Here is an 18028-nt window from a genome sequence, read left to right on the forward strand (position 1 = left end):
GCTCTTTTTTCAACACTAGATGGCGGCAAAAACCCACTGGAACTTATCACTCATAGACCAGACAGTGTGTAATTTAATAAATACCCAGCCCTGGCTTTACGCTAGACTCGACCACAAGACTACAAATATATCTTTATTATATCTCCATGTTTTTTCTTAACGATCCCAACGCTAACAATAAATTACCATGTACCACGGCATAACAAGATATAAAAAATATCCCAGCCAAATGACACACAAATCAATATTTACAATTTTATTACAGGCAGGAGAACTGGAGCAACCTGAGCTGACTGGGGCATCAACCCTGTTAGCTGTGTGGAAAGTCTCCATGCATCACAAATTACAGACACATTCACAGTGGAGGCAAGTGTTACAAAAACTATGGCTTTACGGTTAAAACTCTTTACAGCTATACTGCATGTCTCATAGGTTATTTGGCCCTTAGTCAAACCACAAAATAAAAAACATTCCTGACTGAGATCTGTACTCTGATGCGTGCATGTATGCATGTATCCTTAGGCCATGCATATTTAAAGGGGAATTGCAGTATATTTGAACATCTGCCCTATTTTACTTGTTTTTGTGTGTAAATAAATAGTAGGTTCAATAAATTTTGGAATTGGTTAAAAAATGTTTGCCAACGATATGCTCAGATTGTTATTCTCAATGTCTGACAACTTTACAACCAGAATCCCAGCAGAGACAGACATTTTTGTCAAAGATGAAGATAATTTTTTGAAGCCACAAACAGCCAATACATCATTCTCTTCAAAGCTACCAGACTGCCTCAATCAGTTAGTTAGTGTGTTTCAGTTAATGTTTTTATGAGTTACACAAATATTGTGTATGATCCAAATAACCTTTAAAAAGTCCAACAATACCAGAATTCCCCACAACTCATCCTGGAGAACTGACTCAACTTAAAATATTGCACTGATTTGTAATCAAACAAAACTACTGTCCCAACCCAACAGAAAAAAAGAATTAGTGTGTCCACTTTTGCTGAGTAAAATAAACGTTAAGCATCTTCCAAGTGAACGAGGATTTCAAATGAGGGCTCCTCCGTCTCCTCCAGGCTTTGTCTGAAGAGCTGAGAGTGCTGCCATGACGCCTCCCCTTCTCCCCCACTGAGTTCTGCTACAACAACAAACTCTGAGGAGCCGGAGACACTCTGGAACGACTGTAACTTCCCATCTAAAAAGGTTCAAACGCAAAAGAGGAAATGATTAGGAGAGAGCAAGTCACACAATCACATTTGGAGTATTTCATCAGAATATCTGTTACATAACATCACCTCCAGAGAAGTCTGTAGTAATCTGGCCGGCCTGCAAGTGCCAACAGACTTTCCCAGAGTGGAAGGTCTGGCTACTGGCCATGATCGAGAGAGACCTTATCTTCATTCCAGCTGGAGCAAAGTCAAACTTCCAGCTGATTTGTCCCTGAGAGGAGCCTTCTGTTCGAGCGATGTACACCTGAGGAAAGAGACACAACCTGGCCTTAGTAAGCTTAGTCATGTTCACATGTAAGTTTTTAAACTGCATAGTCAACTTGTACGGGAATAGTTTTTTAGTTTTTTGCCGACTTGTGAGTGTCAGCAGAATAAAAGCTACAGGTGACGGAGGGCGGAGCAGACACACACAGTCGGCAGGATGAAGTGAGACTTCAGCAGGAGACAAACAAAACCCTGTACCTTCCTGCGGTGTCGGACCGAGGTGTAAGTGAATAGTTTGTTGTTTAGAGCAGAACTTGTGAAACATTCAGAAATTACATCTTAATTTTCTGTTTCACCACTTTGTTTTCATTTACTGCGCTCGCTCTCTTCCCCCATAGCAGATTTGTGTTGAAAACTGCTTGTTGATATGTTTTGTTTTTTTTGGCTTTTGCCTTTATTTTATAGGACAGCTGAAGAGAGACAGCAGTCCTATATAAGTGTGGGGAGTAGTGAGTGGGGGATGACATGCACCAAATGATCAGCAGACCGGAAGTTGAACCTGCGATCAGTGCGACAGCATCCTGTTGATGTGGGGGTTTTTTTCAAAGCTTCAGTACCTTTTGGTACTATCGAACGTAAAAAAGACGGACATTGTACTAACGGTAACACCTGGTATCAAAAAGTATCGTAGTACCAGAAATTCTGAGAACTTTACTTATGTGAGTGTTTGAATTTTAAGTTGTCACTGTAATTTTCATAATCGGCACTATGTTTATTTTCTTTAGCCATTGAATAATGACAAAAAAACATGTGAAATCTCTCTATAAATATGGGTTGGTTAATAAAACGATAATAAACGTACCATCTTCCAGTCGCTCTCTAGGTTTCTGAACACTGACTCCTTCCTCCACACGCACTGATCCCAGCTCTGAATGACCTCACAGTCGTTGGACACTCGACAGTACTGGTCTTTGGAGGCACTGTAGCGCACATGCAGTATCCTGTCACTCTTCTCTTTCTCAGCGGGGGTAAACACAAAACCTGCAGCCTGGGAAAAACACACAAAAAGATAAGCACACTGAACGACCAGAATAATAGGAATGTTGTTATTAACTGCGGTTTTCCTTTATCTGTCTCTATTTACGATCAAAAACATCATTCCCTTGCCAAATAAAATTGTGGAGTAAGCTCCAATATACAATAGATGAAATACTGTACATCTGTGGTGGCCTCTGCATCAGTCCCTCTGGTCTCCCCTCGAGCTAACCTCCAGGCCAGAGAGCCAGAGTTACGTCCCCCGAGCTCTCCTGCTTTTGGTTTCTTTGGGGAGATAAACTCGACCAGCTCGACCAGCAGCCTCTCCGTCAGCTCCTTCTTCCTGTCTGGACTCAGGGCCTGCTGCCTCTGCAGTATCAGAGCAGACACGAGGTGGTAAACATTAGATGTAATACACAGCACTCTTATTTTACATACTGATTTTTAAAAGACTCACCGATGCATTGAGCCCGTTAATTGTGTGCAGCAGCCAGGCCTCCTGAACCCTGGTTCTTCTTGTCAAAACCTCTGGATGTTTGCAGGAATACCTCCAGGTCACATCAACTACCTGCATTACACACACAAACACACATACTGAAGCACATGAACTGTCTGTTGAACCAGGAAGAGGTTATTGATGGAGCTACAATGAAGGGTTCACATATAACATAAGAAAACCACCCTGTGTGCTCACATTAAGCATCAGTACATCTGCAGCGTTTCATGTACAATCTCACCCTCACTCAAAACACCCTCATACAAACACAGAATAATATTTGAGAAGTTTTCAAGGTAGTGAATTCCTGTTCATCAGGATTATATTCAGGTATGTTGAAAATGTACACATATTTCGATGTAGGCCTATGACATGTATAAAAAGTTATGTATTTATTTTTTTATTAAAAAATAAATAAATAAATACGCTTTGTAAATTCAACAATTAGATAATTTGATTATTGTCTTTCTGTATGAAAAGTACCATAATGTGCAAAATCTATGCAGTCTCAAGTTAAAATATGTTTCCAACTCGGCACATACGCTTGACAGCAAAGCATCACCTGATCATCACCAAGTTTCAGCCGTAGTCAAAAATCTATTGATCGACTCCAGACTGTAGAGAACTCAGCTGCCAGGATTTAACTAGAACCAAGAAATACGATTACATCACTCCTGCTTTAGCGTCTTCACACTGGCTCCCAGTTATTTTAGAAGTGATTGTAAGATTTTACTGATTACTGATTACTCTTAAGTCTCTCCACAGCATTTCTCCCAGCTATATCTCAGACCTGTAAGTACTGTACAAGCCGACACGTACGCTGAGATCCTCGGGCAGAGGTCTTCTGTGTGTTTCAAATGCCAGACTCAAGACTAAAGGGGACGGAGCGTTTGCTGTGAGGGCTTAAAAGTCTTTACGAGTTCTTTAAAATTAATTTGATATATTTGTTATTTCTAATATTTGCCTTTGCTTATGATTTTATGATCTGTCTGTTTTGCTTTGCTGCCTTTGTAAAGCACTTTGTAACATGGATGGAAGTGCTCTATAAATAAAGCATATTATTATTATTATTATTATTATAGTAATTATTCAGCATGAATCTGTGGCCACATAAGTTCAGAGGTGTAGTGCAGTACATGTTTATCTGTGAAGGTTACGTTGGGGCTCTTTTAAAGGTAATGTCACCAATGTTCTTTATCTCAGCAGGATCCAGAAAAACTGGTCCATGCATTTATCTTCTGTGGACTCGATTACTGTAACCATGTCTTGACAGGTCTCTCTAGTCCTCACTAAGACCAAGACAGTAGATAACATCACTCCAGTTCTGAGGTCTTTACACTGGCTCCCTGTCTGTCAGAGAATAGACTTCAAAATACTACTGCTGGTTTACAAAGCGCTGACACAGTACGAACCATCCGGACCACTGGACAGGTCTGCTTTCTGTCCCCAGAATCAGAACCAAACATGGAGAAGCAGCGTTCAGTTTTTATGCTCCGTATATCTGAAACAAACTCCCAGAAACATGCAGGTCTACCTGTTCACAGCTGCCTTTAGTAACTATTTTATTTACCACTGTCCTGTATTTTATAACTGTCTTATTTTATTTTAGCTTCTGTTTTTGCTGTTTATATTTTATCTTCACTTTATTTTCTTGTGTTATGATGCGTTTCTTTGCTTGTGTTGTCTTGTGTAAAGCACTTTGAATTGTCTTGTGGCTGAAATGTGCTATATAAATAAACCTGCCTTGTCTTGCCTCTAACAACTGATAATAGAAGTAATTGCAGCAGTCTTTAATATGAGATGTCCTTTTGTCTGACCTGGTCCTTTGAGAAAGCCAGAACGTAGGCCAGTTTCTTCCCCCAGCCGACCTCGTACAGCAGAGGTTTATCACAGGCGTTCTCACAGGAGTCACAGTGCAGCCAGCGGTGCTGAGAGGCCGAGAAGATCTCTGTCCACACGTGGTCTGAAACAACAAAGAGAGAACGAGACTGAAATTCACTGAGCCTTTGAAAACTTAATACGTAGCTTGAACAGTGAGTATAAAACATTTTTTGCTGTCAAAATGTGAAAAATACGTTCAGATTTAATGGCAGAATACTTTTAAATGCTTCAGTGTTTAATTAATCTTTATGCAGACTCCATCATCTGCTAAGAACTACATTTATAGAAAAGAAGAAAAACTGAGTTTTAATAAGAATTAATTATGACAAAAGAAAGAAATCATTTGACTCTGAGTGATGTTTCATTGCATTAAAAAAAAAAACATCTTGTGTTGTGAATGACAAGAATAAGCAAAGAACCATCCTCAACAGATGAGTACAGCTCTCACACCTGATTGATCGCAGAAGAAAAAAATCACAACTTCCTCTTCATTTAGAGCTTTCAGACCTTTTGATCACATGATGCAGTCTGTCATGGCAGATAGTTTCTCAGTTTTAGGTGGGAATTTGGGCTGTGAGTAACAATCATTATTATTAGCGATTAACCTCCTTATTAATTGTTTTGTCTATCAAATATCAGAACATAGGGAAAAAATGGGCATTATATTTTACCGGATCTTATACTCAGACATCAGATTCAGTTTTTGTCAGAACAAAATATAGCAATATTTACAATCACAAAAGACTGAGTACTAGAAAACAGTAAACTTTTGGAACCTTGAAGCAGGAAATTGTGTTTATTTTAAACTCAAATAACACAAAATATTGTGTCAATCAGCTGTGGGTGTAAGCTGTGGGAGTCGGTGATGTAATTCACATCAGGAACACCGGGGTAATTGAGTACAGGTGTGACTGACTGCAAGTGAGAGAGACACTCATGAAAGGTAATGTACTCTATGTAAATAGGCAGGGTCGTGGATTTCCAGGAAGGCAAGTGTTCTGGTTTCTGTTTGAACTACGCTTGTAGTCCGAGTAATATTGACCAATCATGTATCAGCAGGCTGCGGCGCATGCAGGAAAAATAGTCCATGAGGAGAGCAAAAGCAGACGGAACTTTATCCGGTGTAATGCCATCCCGGCTCCCATCAGCGTGATCTGACGACGATTTAGCTTCTTATTAATCTCTATAATCAAACATCTGCATGCTAACAGCTAACAGCTAACAATCTGTTCTAGAGCTAAAATTTAACTTGAGATGAATTCCCTTGACACTGTCAAAAAAGCCGTACAGCGTTCAGATTTTCCGACTTCCTCGAATGCATCAGATCAATCCGACCTCCGGTCAACAAATTGAAATTTTAGAAGTTTCCTTCTCCTCTTGAGGACAGACTTGACAAAGCTTGAATTTTTATTTCTTACAAATCTGCATCATGATGTTGACATTTGGGCAAAGGAGTACCTGTTTATAAGTCAATCACAAGAAAACGGTCTCTCTCTGTAACAATGCAGCACGCGGAAAAGGAAGTCTTGATAGGAAGTCGTTTATCGCTTACCGCCCGGCGCGTTCACCGCTGTCCCCAGTGACTCTATCGTCATAGACTATAGCCGATGGGATCCGAAATTGCATTAAAGATAAAAGACTGGACAGAGGACACTGAAGAGAGCTGCAGCTCGACACTATTTCCACTGCCTGATGGAGCCGACTGAACTTTGTCCACGCCGTCCAGAGAAACCATCCCCGGGGGAGTTGGACGGCGTCTCAAGCTCAGACCGCGGGCGAGTTCAGTACACGCTTTTAAAATCAATTTCTTGCATTTTGTGTGATATGAATGCGCGAGCCCATGTGTGATTTTAAATAGTGCAGGGAGGGAGCAATAAGCGAGAGAGGGGTATGTGAATGTAAGCCGTAGGCAGGACATCCATACGGTTTCTCTTTAACGGTTGTGGTGCTTCACATGAAATTGCAGTGCCTCCTGTTCAGAGGGTGTTAGCATGCCGTGTACTATGTGCTGTGCCTTCAGCTAGAGTCTAGCCCTGTGTGTAGTGGTTGTTCAACTTTACAGAAACCTTGATTATTCCTGTGTGGCTGGTTACCCCTACTTGTTTTAGCCCCGCCACCTTTTAGAGGGATGAAATATCTATGTTGTGATTTAATAAAATTGTTTTCTCGTACTCAAACATTGCGTTGTGATTATTTGAAGGCTCTGACACAAATAGCAGCAATTTCTGCTAAGTAATAACAAAAACTCACATTGTGTTACAATATGATGAAAAAATGGATCATCACTCGTTGACAACCTTTCTTTACTTAAACTTTAACTGAACCAACAAAGAATCAAATCAGCATGCAGAAGCCACAACTGTCAGTGATGTACACACCTGTGCTGTCCCAGATATATCTGGCCTCAAGGCCCATGGCTCTGCAGCACAATGTAAAACAGTTAGCCCACTCCCCACAGCGCCCCCTCCTGGTCTCAAGAAGCTTTTCTGGATTGTTGTACCTGATGTTAACAATACAGAAAAACAAGCAAACAAAATGTACATCAATGAAACTGACTCATCCACATACTTTTTGTGACTGTTTGAAGGAAAAATGTTTTTAACAGTAAATATTACAAAATACAAGAGTTAACAATTACACGTATGAGCAGTGAAGAGGGATATATAACGTGGCAATACTTTTTCTGCAAATTAATCCAGATCGGATTAATCGTCCATAAAAACACAACTCATTTAAGTACTCAGAACCAGCTAAAATAATATACAAACACAGACCTGGGGAATCTTGTGGAGAGCTGGCAGCTCTGGCAGTAGTGGTTCTCCACTCGCTGGGCCCCCCAGCGGAGGTCATCAGTGGTGGGACTAAGTGAGCTGGAGTTCTGGGTCTGGCCTCCGCAGCGGCTGCAGGGCAGAGAGTTTACCCAGGAGAAGAAGTCCTTTTTAAACCAGCTGAGCAACTCCAGGATCAGGAAGTCTTCTATTCCAAGTTTGGACTCTAAAGCCAGGAGAGAAAGTCAGTTAGTCCCTCTGAATCACAAATGCAACAGTGCCATAACAAAGCTCCACCGTTACGCTGCCTCTATACTTTCACACTGAACCACACAACGGCGTAACATTGGTGTCCCAGTGTGTAGTTTTACGCAGCGTTAGAGTGTTGCAGAAACAAAAGGGGTGCAACATGTAAGGAAACATATACAGGGCATTGTTCCTTCCTGACGGCTCTCCTATGTCTCCTCTGTTACGCCTCTCTTCCTACTTCCGCTGCCGGCTCAGCAGGGGAATGACTTTGCCCCACCATTCTGCCTCTGTGACCTTTTCACAAGCCCTTATTACACTGCGGTTCTGTCTCAGCACTGTAACACCACTCCACGGTCATGCAGCCTTTGCCATTTTACATTGGAACAAGCACTGGCATAAAGCCGCCCCAGAGTGTGTTTTTAAATCGAGGTGTAAACAAACAGTGCATGATTTAAATACACACACGGCTCTGCTCTTCCCTGCTCCGCTGTTTACACCTCACGCACGTTTTGCCTCTGTTACTACCTCCAATGCCGGAGTAGAGGTGGACCGACTTCACTCCACCATTCAACCTATGTGCGTTTAACAAAGAAGTCGGAACGTAACAGAGGGGTAATAATCCTGTCTTGAACTGGCAGTGCAAAAGGGGCTACTCTCTACAGTGGAGTTGCTCCCTTCCTGAACCATTTAAAGGAACATGCATACATTGTTTGCTCGATAAAGAACTGATTCTGTTGAGTGAGAGGTCTTCACCTGGATCAGCCTCTTTTGCCTCCTTCAGCTTGCGTTCAGCAGCAGAGGACAGCTGCTGGTGAGGGATGTGGCTCCTGGCTTTCTGCTGCAGCTCCGGGCTTTCATACATCATCACGTGCTGGAAGTTTGACTGGAGGGTCACAAAGAAGCTCATACTGCTCTCCTGAAAGACAGACAGCAAGCATCGACGTTACAAACAAACAAACAGAAAAATGACGGACTTACTCTTCAGAGAAAAGGAAAATACATTATACAATATGCATTTACATCTTATTAACCATGTATCTTCTTGTCCCACGTTTCTAACCATATATCTTCCCAGAAGTTTTTAAGCTCCCTTGTCTCATAGGTTCCTGGGGATCATTGCTGCAGACCACCTGCTGCTGTGGACCTGCTCGACTCAGACTGCAACAACTAATATCATTATTATTGTTGCTAATGCTAATAATAGACCTGTTGACTTCAAACTGACTTCTTTGCCTGTCACTATCATGCATCTCTATCCCACCGGCCCATCCAGTCGAGGCAGATGTCTGTTCAAAACGAGTCTGGTTCTGCTCCAGGTTTCTGCCTGTTAAAGGTGTCATTTTTTGTGCCAAATGTTGCTAAGTGCTACTGACGGTGGATTCATGTTCTCTCTCTAAACAACATAGAGAGGACCATCTAGGCCTGTTGTTTTCTATAGTATATTGAGATAACTTCATAAAAATAAAATATAAATAAAATAAATACATAAAATTGGATTGATTTGATTGACATTTCACCTCCTCACACTTTAATAACATCAACAATATTTTACTTCATGTTTTTCATATAAAAAGTGAAAGTCATTCTGGCTACTCCTTTCCACATTTCACCTAAACAGACAGTTGCAACATGGGGAGAGCTGTAACACCATCAGTTGCACCAATCAGGGATAAGATAGAAGTCATATGATTGTTTCCATCTTTACTCACTTCCTCCCTGATCATGTATGGGGGTTGATCACGTAAGGCTGGAAGCAGACACATGCAGATTCTTTCGGGAAAAAGGACTTTGAGGTAAGAAAGTTAACTTTTTGACCAAGACTATATTTTGTACCGTACTTGTACTATTGCAGATCACATGACTTGTATTAGATTAAATTATAGTTTCACAGGCAAAATGTGATACATTTTTACCCTGCTTATTTCAATCCACTATGCTAATACAGCTAGCTGAACAATGGCTGGCATTGTAAAACCATCCCCTTACAAACAACTAAGGACACTTTCTTGATTTTAATTATTTTACATAATGCCTAGGCAGTGGCAAAGAGAGACTACAGAGGTGTGTCTGTCAAGGTTTTAAAGGAAGCATCTGAAGAGGTCACGTTAAGGGCAAGTCAGTCACTGCAAATCACAAATCAAGGAAGTTTGTTCAAGGAGACTTATTCTCTCTCACACACACACGCACACACGGATATATATTTTTTATAAGACCTACATGTTCTTTAAAGAGGTTAATTGTAGTAGGGTGTTCATTAAGCATACATAGTGTTAAGGAAGTTCTTTCGAGTAGACTAATTCTCACACACACACTCATACTTTCACACACACACACACACACACACACACACACACACACACACACACACACACACACACACACACACACACACACACACACACACACACACACACACACACACACACACACACACACACACACACACACACAAAGTGGATTTTACTTTTGGTCAGTCACACAGAGAGAGACATTGTTCTGGATTGTTCCTCCTTACAAAGTAACAAATAACTTCTCCTACAATTTTATAGTGAATGGGTGATATTGGATACAGTAGAGTAGTGAGTGGCCTTTAATTTCAATATACCTCTTTTTGAAGCATATTGCATGATAAATCTGTTATTTTTTCTTAACATTACACAAATGTTCAGACTCTAAATCGGACTCTGTAGCTGAATGTCCCTCACAATGATATTAGCTTAAACGTCCGTGTTTTAGAGTCCAACCTTTACACTTTTCCAAGCTTAATGAAAAGTAGGTAACCTGGATGTACTTACACTTCAGACTGCAGAAGAACGAGTCTTCAGACTGCAAATTACACACACTTCTAACTTCTTAATAATAATTGTGCCAATACTTTAAAAGTGTATCAGTCAACAAATATTTTCATCTTCAAAGTGACACACAGTTTCCTGCCGCTTGACTGCACACAACGCTAGCCTTCTCCAACATGAGCAGGTTTCAGTTTTGTGTTCTTGTTTCTTCCCAAAACAAAGTAATCTCTGATTGGCTACGATTTCATCACTCAAACAAAATGACAAAACATTAGTAAGCAGGAAGTTACAACTCTCATCAAAACACAGAATTGTTTTAAATGTAGTTTTGTTGAATCCATATCGAGAAACAAAAACAACAACATATTTTGTAGGTCCCTACATTTAATTTCATATTGTAAGTTTTTTGCACTCAACAATATCCTGCACATCTGTACTATTCTGAATTACACCTGGTGTACATATTTTGTATTATACGTATTGTTTATATTTTTATTCTTCTTGCCCTTTTTTTATCTTGTTCAATTTAAGTCTTGTTACTTGTTATAATTTTTTCCACACCGAAACAACTTCCTTGGATGTGTAAGATTCTGATTCTGGTGCTGGGTAGGTTGTAGCAAAGGAACACCATGCATTTGACATCAACACACAAGTTTTGTGATATTCTTGCAGAGGTTTGAATTGGTGTCATTTGCAGTAAACTAATTTGGGTACTTTGTATGAAAGTTTGAGAGCCGTAGCTCAAAAATGCAGTGAGTAACAGGTGCTGACCCAAAAAAAAAAAACGCTCCCCTTGTGATTTGAAATTAGAACAGAAAAATCCAAAAATGTTGAAGTAAAAAATGTAAGTACCCAGTGCCACCTTTACAATTTGTAGATTGTTTCACGGAAGAATGATGTCAGCCATAAGTGAACAAAGTAAGCTGCGTTCACCCTGCTACAATGATATTACTGCTATAAACTTAATATATGTTCAATCACAATTTAAAACAGGGCTGAGCAAATCTTTACCAAGGATGATGGTTGTGCTGTAGGTGGTGTAACTGGCTGGCTGGAGGCAGCAGCAGAGCTCCCTGGTGCTGATGCTAAGGGGGAGGCCGCGGCAGCCTGTGCAGGGGGTTGGACAGGCTGTCCTCCACGTAGCCTCTGATCCCTCTCTGCTGCGATGGATTCCCTGATTAGCCTCAGCTGATCCACCGATGCAGACTTAGGAAATACCAGGTGGGTCTCAGCCTGGAAGGAGGAGCAAGAGGTTATAATATTTACTCACAGTCAATGACAGATGACCAAATCAGCCCTTGGCAATGTAAGAGCAAGGACCGGCTTTAACTTATTACAGTAGCCACATCATAGTTACTTATCAATTACCTCTTCAAATCCCATCTCAAACAGGCACTCCACAGCACCTTTGATGGGCAGCAGCTTGGTGGAGAAAGTCGGATTGCCTATGCGGATTGATCTGTACTTTTCCTCATTGGGATACCTATGTGGAGGTGATGTCAAACGAGGAAGTAAAGAGGCTTTACAAAAATATATTTTTTGTTCCTCTGTGGCAAAGACACAAATGAGTATGAACAAATTAATTAGAAATATACACAGATTATTTACCTATAATAAATCGGTGTCAATAGTTAAACTAGTGATGGATTTCATTGAACACGTGGCAGTAAGATCCCATCTATTTTAAAGACAATGTTATTTAAGGTACGGATTAATAGAGACATTTTTATTATTCAAAACAACTTCCCGGTGGTTCACTCGTATGCCGAATTAACCAGAACACCCTGGAGATTGATATTACAGTTATGTTAGGAATTTCCACGTTGAGGTTTGTGCTGATACACGAGGATAGTTAAATATCCCATTTTCTTTAACAGAGCTTTGGTCCCAACCTGTCTGTAAACAGCAACTACAACATTTATCTGGGCACAAGGGTAATTTGGTTAGCTTACGCTGATAAATTCTGTTAGCTACAATTGTATTTATTGGTAAATGCGCAGAAAATGTCTGGATTTAACTATTACACAATCATAGTTTAGCTAACAGATTATATCTCCCCCCACTGGTAAATGCGTTAAGTTCATAACCTTACCTTAAGATGTTGTCCGCGTATGTAAGTAACAACTTTGAGGCGTCAAGAAATTCTTCATTTGAATTCTCACACAATGTTGTGACTGCTGGTGATTCAGCCATAATTGTATTTCATGCACAAACTAAAAATCCTCTCAGTTTAAAGTATGATAGCTAATGCTAGTAGTGCATTTTCTGCTAATACATGTTTTGGGTCCTGCGTGTAGCCGCCCCGCCAACGCCTGAATTCTTGTTTGCTGCCCAAAAATATTTTATGTACCGTTCGCTAGCATTTCAAGCATAAATCATGTTTCATAACTGAGAATTTATCGATTTTCTATCTTTTATGATTTAATCACTTTATTTAAAATGTTTGATTTAAATGCTAATAAAATCTGGCGTTTGACAAACGTACCTAAAAATTGCTACAGGCAGATTCAATGATGGTGACGGTTTCTCGTTGCGTGGATGTTTGACAGCTAACTTTATTATGGTGCTCGCCCTAGTAAGTTACAAAACTAAGTACAGCTGCATCTGAATGATATTCTACTTTTTTTTTTTTAACATTGATAAACTGACTTTGGGGTGTTCACCAATGCTTCGAGCTAGCTGTGTCAAACTTGACAGCATGTCTGCTTTATCACTATCCTTATGGACTAAACCCCAGCTAAGAACACAGAATATAAGGAAACTTCTTCAAAAGAGTCTCGGTGTCTTTCCAAACCAAGACTCTACAAGACACCACAGCTCTGGACAGCACAGAAGGAGGGTTGTTATTACTGGGATAGGGTTAGTGTGTCCTCTGGGCACAGGGACTGCACTGCCCTGGGACCGGCTGATTAAAGGTCAGACTGGGATTGTGGCTCTGGACTCAGAGGAGTATAAGACAGTTCCCTGTAAAGTGGCAGCACTGGTTCCAAGAGGGGATGAACTGGGTCAGTTCAAGGAGGACAGGTTTGCTTCTCGTGGGGAGATCAACAGCATGTCACCAGCCACTGTGATGGCCCTCGGAGCTGCTCAGCTGGCTCTGGAGGACTCAGGTTGGTACCCCGAAACCCCAGAGGAGCAGCTCAATGCTGGGGTGGCTGTAGGCATGGGCATGGTGTCGCTGGATGAAATCGCTCGCACATCAGCTGCTTTTAAAGAAAAGGGCTACAACAGAGTCAGTCCTTTCTTTGTGCCTCGCATCCTGGTCAACATGGCCGCTGGTCACATCAGCATCAAGCACAAACTGAAGGGTCCCAACCATGCTGTGTCTACAGCTTGCACCACAGGAGCACACGCCTTAGGTGATGCAGCCAGGTTCATCGCCCATGGGGATGCAGTTGCCATGGTTGCAGGGGGTACAGAATCATGTGTGGGGCCTCTGTCGATAGCCGGTTTTGCCAGAGCACGAGCCCTCGCCACCAAATCGAACAACAACCCTACGCAGGCATCAAGACCCTTTCACCCGGAGAGAGAGGGCTTTGTGATGGGCGAAGGAGCCGCAGTGCTTCTCCTGGAAGAGCTGGAGCACGCAGTGAAAAGAGGCGCCAGGATCTATGCAGAGGTCCTGGGATATGGACTCTCAGGGGACGCCAGCCACATCACAGCACCCACTGCAGATGGAGATGGAGCATTCAGGTGACTTATTTTGTTTTTTATAAGCGTGTGACACTTATATGTTACATTTAATCATTTTGTCGTCAGTTATTACAAACCCTCTCAAGATTGTTCATAGTCCAGAAAAGCACTCAAATCATATCTCCACACACAAGCCTCACACATTTCAGCAGATTTATTTAGTCAATGTTGCCTCCTAACATTTGTTTTCTGTTATTTAAGTTTTAATTTTATAGAACACTTTAAGATTGGACAAAGATACAGATAGGCCCAAAGTGTATTAAACTGGACAATGGTAAATTAAATTAGGGTAACTAAAGTAAAGAAACACAGCAGTAGATATCTATACAAAGAAAAAGGGCATTCTAACCCCAGCGCCCCAGTTCCTTCCTTTATGTTCTGCTAACCAGTACACCCTAGCTACAATATTGCACGGCAGATGTGGCTGGTTTTACTTTGGACATAATTAAAGTGCTAATCTTGAAGATCTCAGTTTCGTTCTCTTTGGCGGCACCTATGGTGATAAACGGTAATTGCAGGAGCACACTTCCCAGATATCCAGACAGTGTCGCATGTGTGACGTCCCAGTCTGTAATACTGCAAATGCAAAGGCTTTCATCAGTGGGCCATAGGCTCAGTCACCATTGTGTTACCTCATTCTGCGATAGATAGTGACTTAACAAGATTATCTTCAAGATTATTTCTTAACTGTGTAAATCAAGTTTTCAAAATAAGCCATCTCCAGATTGATTTTAAGCCACTCTTCAGACTGTAGTCTACGTGGGCTATTCAAGTTACATAAAATAAGCTTGGCTGCTACAGTTCATTCTACTCTACGTTTTAGTAAGCCTTAGAATAGAGGCAGGAGAGATGTATCCCCTAACATCCCATACATTTGCAGGGATTTTAGTAGAAGTGATTTTAGCCAGTCTTTGAGTTTTTTAACATCTCTTTCCAAAAAGGCAACATCAGACACACAATTTCCCGAATATCCCCCTGGGGATCAATAAAAGATTATCTTACATATCTTATCTATGGATGGTCCATAGTCTGGAGAGAGAGAGAGACAGTTATCGGACTGTTAAAAGATACATTTGAAAACTACTCAAATGGAAGAAAACAAAAGAGTCAAAGGTAAAAGTATGTACCAATCTGTTATAAACACTAAAGCTAACATACTTACTCTAGTTTAGCACAAAGAGTTTCTCTGTAAAGGAGAACTATGACAGATATTTTAGGTGCTTTTATTTTCAGTTTGACCCTTAACATTAAAGGTTTTTGATAATGTGGATGAACTATTGGCTTGATTACATCTCAATAATCATCTGATTGTTTGGCCCTCACTCAGTCTTTAATGTAGTAAAGTTGTTTTAACAGTGAAAGTGAGATCAAACTGTAAAAAGCTGGACTGTCTTTACAGATGTATGTCTGCAGCCCTCAGAGATGCCGGCGTCTCACCAGCAGATGTGACATACGTGAACGCTCACGCCACCTCCACGCCTTTGGGTGATGCAGCTGAAAACGCCGCCATCAAGAGGCTCTTCCATGAAAACCTTAAGAGCCTGGCTGTCTCCTCCACAAAGGGAGCAACAGGACATCTGCTGGGGGCCGCGGGGGCCCTGGAGGCAGCGTTCACGGCTTTAGCTTGCTACCACGGGATCCTGCCCCCGACCCTTAACCTGGACCGCACCGAGCCAGAGTTCGACCTGAACTATGTTCCCTGCACAGCGCAGACATGGCAGACTCACGGCCGACGGGTCGCCCTCACTAACTCGTTTGGATTTGGAGGCACTAACGCTTCACTATGTCTGGCCAGCATCTGATAGCAGTGTGAATGTGAAACGTTTAGTGTGAATGAGTTTCACTGACTGACTATTTAATATATTAAAATATATTTAATATATTAAAAATTCCGAGGAAATCCTTTTTTGTTCTTGGTGGTTTTTTGTAAAGTTTGTATTTGTACTCACAACTTTTGAAATGTATGACTACTGAATTTTAGAATAAATTCAATTTAAAACTTTATGACAGACGTAAGGTCAAAATAAAAGACAAGACTATACACAGAATCATTTATATACTAAAGAACAATAAGAATTAATTGTTCAAAATGTAAAATATATAAAAGACTTACAAAGAGGACCAGTTTCTCCAGAGCTAGGATTGGCAGCACATAGTAGTAAACCTGATGTTTGACATGATTTTATTCTTTGGGACATCGAGCCAGCAAATAAATTTAAACATAAGATTTCTTAAAACCGCTTGTAAATGATTGACTCGTGTAGAGACAAACATTTCACGTGCACTACACCATCTAGGTCGCTTCAGGAGTATTCTCATAACATCATCATGAGCTACTTGTGGTCTCTGTATGTAGATTGTCTACAGGTGTGCAGTATACAGAAGTGTACAATACGCTCTGAACAGAGACATCTTTACTGACACAGACTAAACCTTTGTGAGAGAATGCTTGTACATACATCTCGCAGCATTGCCTGTAAATATCTTTATCATCTGTCATTTGTTCTGTTATAAAAATGTGTAAGATATGTCAGCCTATTATAGACGCCAAGATTATTAGAGTAGACTGGGAGCCTAAACTACAAAGCGAGTTCAACATACCCAGGGCGTCTTCCTGATCTGGCTTCCCTTAACCTGACAAAGGAGATCGAGCTAAGCGGTCATACGACGCTGGTTATCAACTCCAGAGTTTCTGATTGGTCAGTGGGTGTTGTGTAGTTCAGGTTGATCTCTTATCTCAGACATAACCTGCTCCGGAGCAGGTTAGGCGTTCAGCAGAAGTTACCATGGTGATCTACCCCGGCAAGAAGTGAACCACCTTCGTAGTACTGAAAACTCGGAGTTAACCCTGAAGTTACCTCGATAACCGCAAATCCTGCTTCGTAGTGTTCCCCCCAGCACTGCTTGGACAAAAGACAACAAGATCATCTGCAAACATCAGATGATTCACTCAACTGTTACCAATCACACACCCAGTGTTACTGGCTTTCAACTGCTTGTACAGATCATCAATATAAAGATTAAAAAGAACTGGGGACAGAGTCCCCCCCCCCGTCTGACAACGTTACTAACCAACACTGGGGCTGACACATTATTGCCCCATGTTTAGAATTCTCACAATGTGTTTTGGCTCCTCTTTGACTCAATTTCACAAACAACATGTGATGTGATAAACATGATCAGAAGCTTTGACAAGTTTTGTCCTCTACACCAATTTACACCTCCTTTAGGGCATCTATACACAAACCTGTGCCATGATTAGCTTTAAAACCAAACTGGTTATCTGTGGAGTTAATAAACTGTTTAAACTGTCCAGCAGAATTCTTTCCAGGACTTTTGACAGAATGAAGTCTATTACGGTCTCTTTTTGGAGAAGCAGAAGCACTTTTTGGAGGATCTGGCTCGTGTGTTGCTTTGCTCACCGACTTTAATGTTAATATGCAAATTTATGATTGTAGGGTTTAAACTGGATGAAAAGTAAGAGTAATATTTTAACCTGTGCCCTATTTTTGACATATTTTGATGTCTAAAGACTAAACTCTAAATGTAAAGAAAGGTTTTGAATTGAACAGCCATTACATCGCTTTCTTCAAAGTCACCAATATCCACTGTCACAAACAATAATTCTACCTGGCAGAACTAAGAAGTGCTAGTCTACTGTTGCATTGACCGGTTAATT

The 18028-nt window shown here is 41.0% G+C and overlaps 2 protein-coding genes across 2 annotated transcripts; one reads left to right on the forward strand and one right to left on the reverse strand.

Annotated features, from left to right (window-relative positions):
• Positions 1–268: 268 nt before the first annotated feature.
• Positions 269–12935, reverse strand: ngly1 (N-glycanase 1). Its single transcript, XM_069681515.1, has 12 exons — positions 12749–12935; positions 12025–12139; positions 11668–11889; positions 8618–8780; positions 7622–7841; positions 7226–7347; positions 4784–4929; positions 2928–3038; positions 2654–2839; positions 2298–2483; positions 1298–1475; positions 269–1197 (listed from the first exon to the last, which is right to left on the reverse strand). Exons 1-12 carry the CDS (start codon positions 12847–12849, stop codon positions 1022–1024), a joined length of 1926 nt encoding a protein of 641 aa, XP_069537616.1. The 5' UTR covers positions 12850–12935; the 3' UTR covers positions 269–1021.
• A 170-nt stretch (positions 12936–13105) lies between these two features.
• On the forward strand, positions 13106–16640 carry oxsm (3-oxoacyl-ACP synthase, mitochondrial). The gene is made up of 2 exons (XM_069681825.1): positions 13106–14349; positions 15749–16640. The coding sequence occupies exons 1-2, from the start codon at positions 13265–13267 to the stop codon at positions 16149–16151; spliced, it is 1488 nt and encodes a 495-aa protein (XP_069537926.1). The 5' UTR covers positions 13106–13264; the 3' UTR covers positions 16152–16640.
• Positions 16641–18028: the final 1388 nt, after the last annotated feature.

This window comes from Semicossyphus pulcher, unplaced genomic scaffold (genome assembly GCF_022749685.1).
Source record: "Semicossyphus pulcher isolate SPU_LCO1_2020_fin unplaced genomic scaffold, fSemPul1.0.p SCAF_5, whole genome shotgun sequence".
NCBI classification, from domain to species: Eukaryota; Metazoa; Chordata; class Actinopteri; order Labriformes; family Labridae; genus Semicossyphus; species Semicossyphus pulcher.

Bases quoted from the DNA above. Each gene is read 5' to 3' on its own strand.
- ngly1 (XM_069681515.1), bottom strand. From the start codon at position 12,849: ATGGCTGAATCACCAGCAGTCACAACATTGTGTGAGAATTCAAATGAA. The intron at 12,140-12,748 runs GTAAGGTTATGA...ACCTCCACATAG, and splicing joins TACGCGGACAACATCTTAAG to GTATCCCAATGAGGAAAAGT. The intron at 1,198-1,297 runs GTGATGTTATGT...GAACCTTTTTAG, and splicing joins TACTACAGACTTCTCTGGAG to ATGGGAAGTTACAGTCGTTC.
- oxsm (XM_069681825.1), top strand. From the start codon at position 13,265: ATGATATTCTACTTTTTTTTTTTTAACATTGATAAACTGACTTTGGGG. The intron at 14,350-15,748 runs GTGACTTATTTT...CTGTCTTTACAG, and splicing joins GATGGAGATGGAGCATTCAG to ATGTATGTCTGCAGCCCTCA.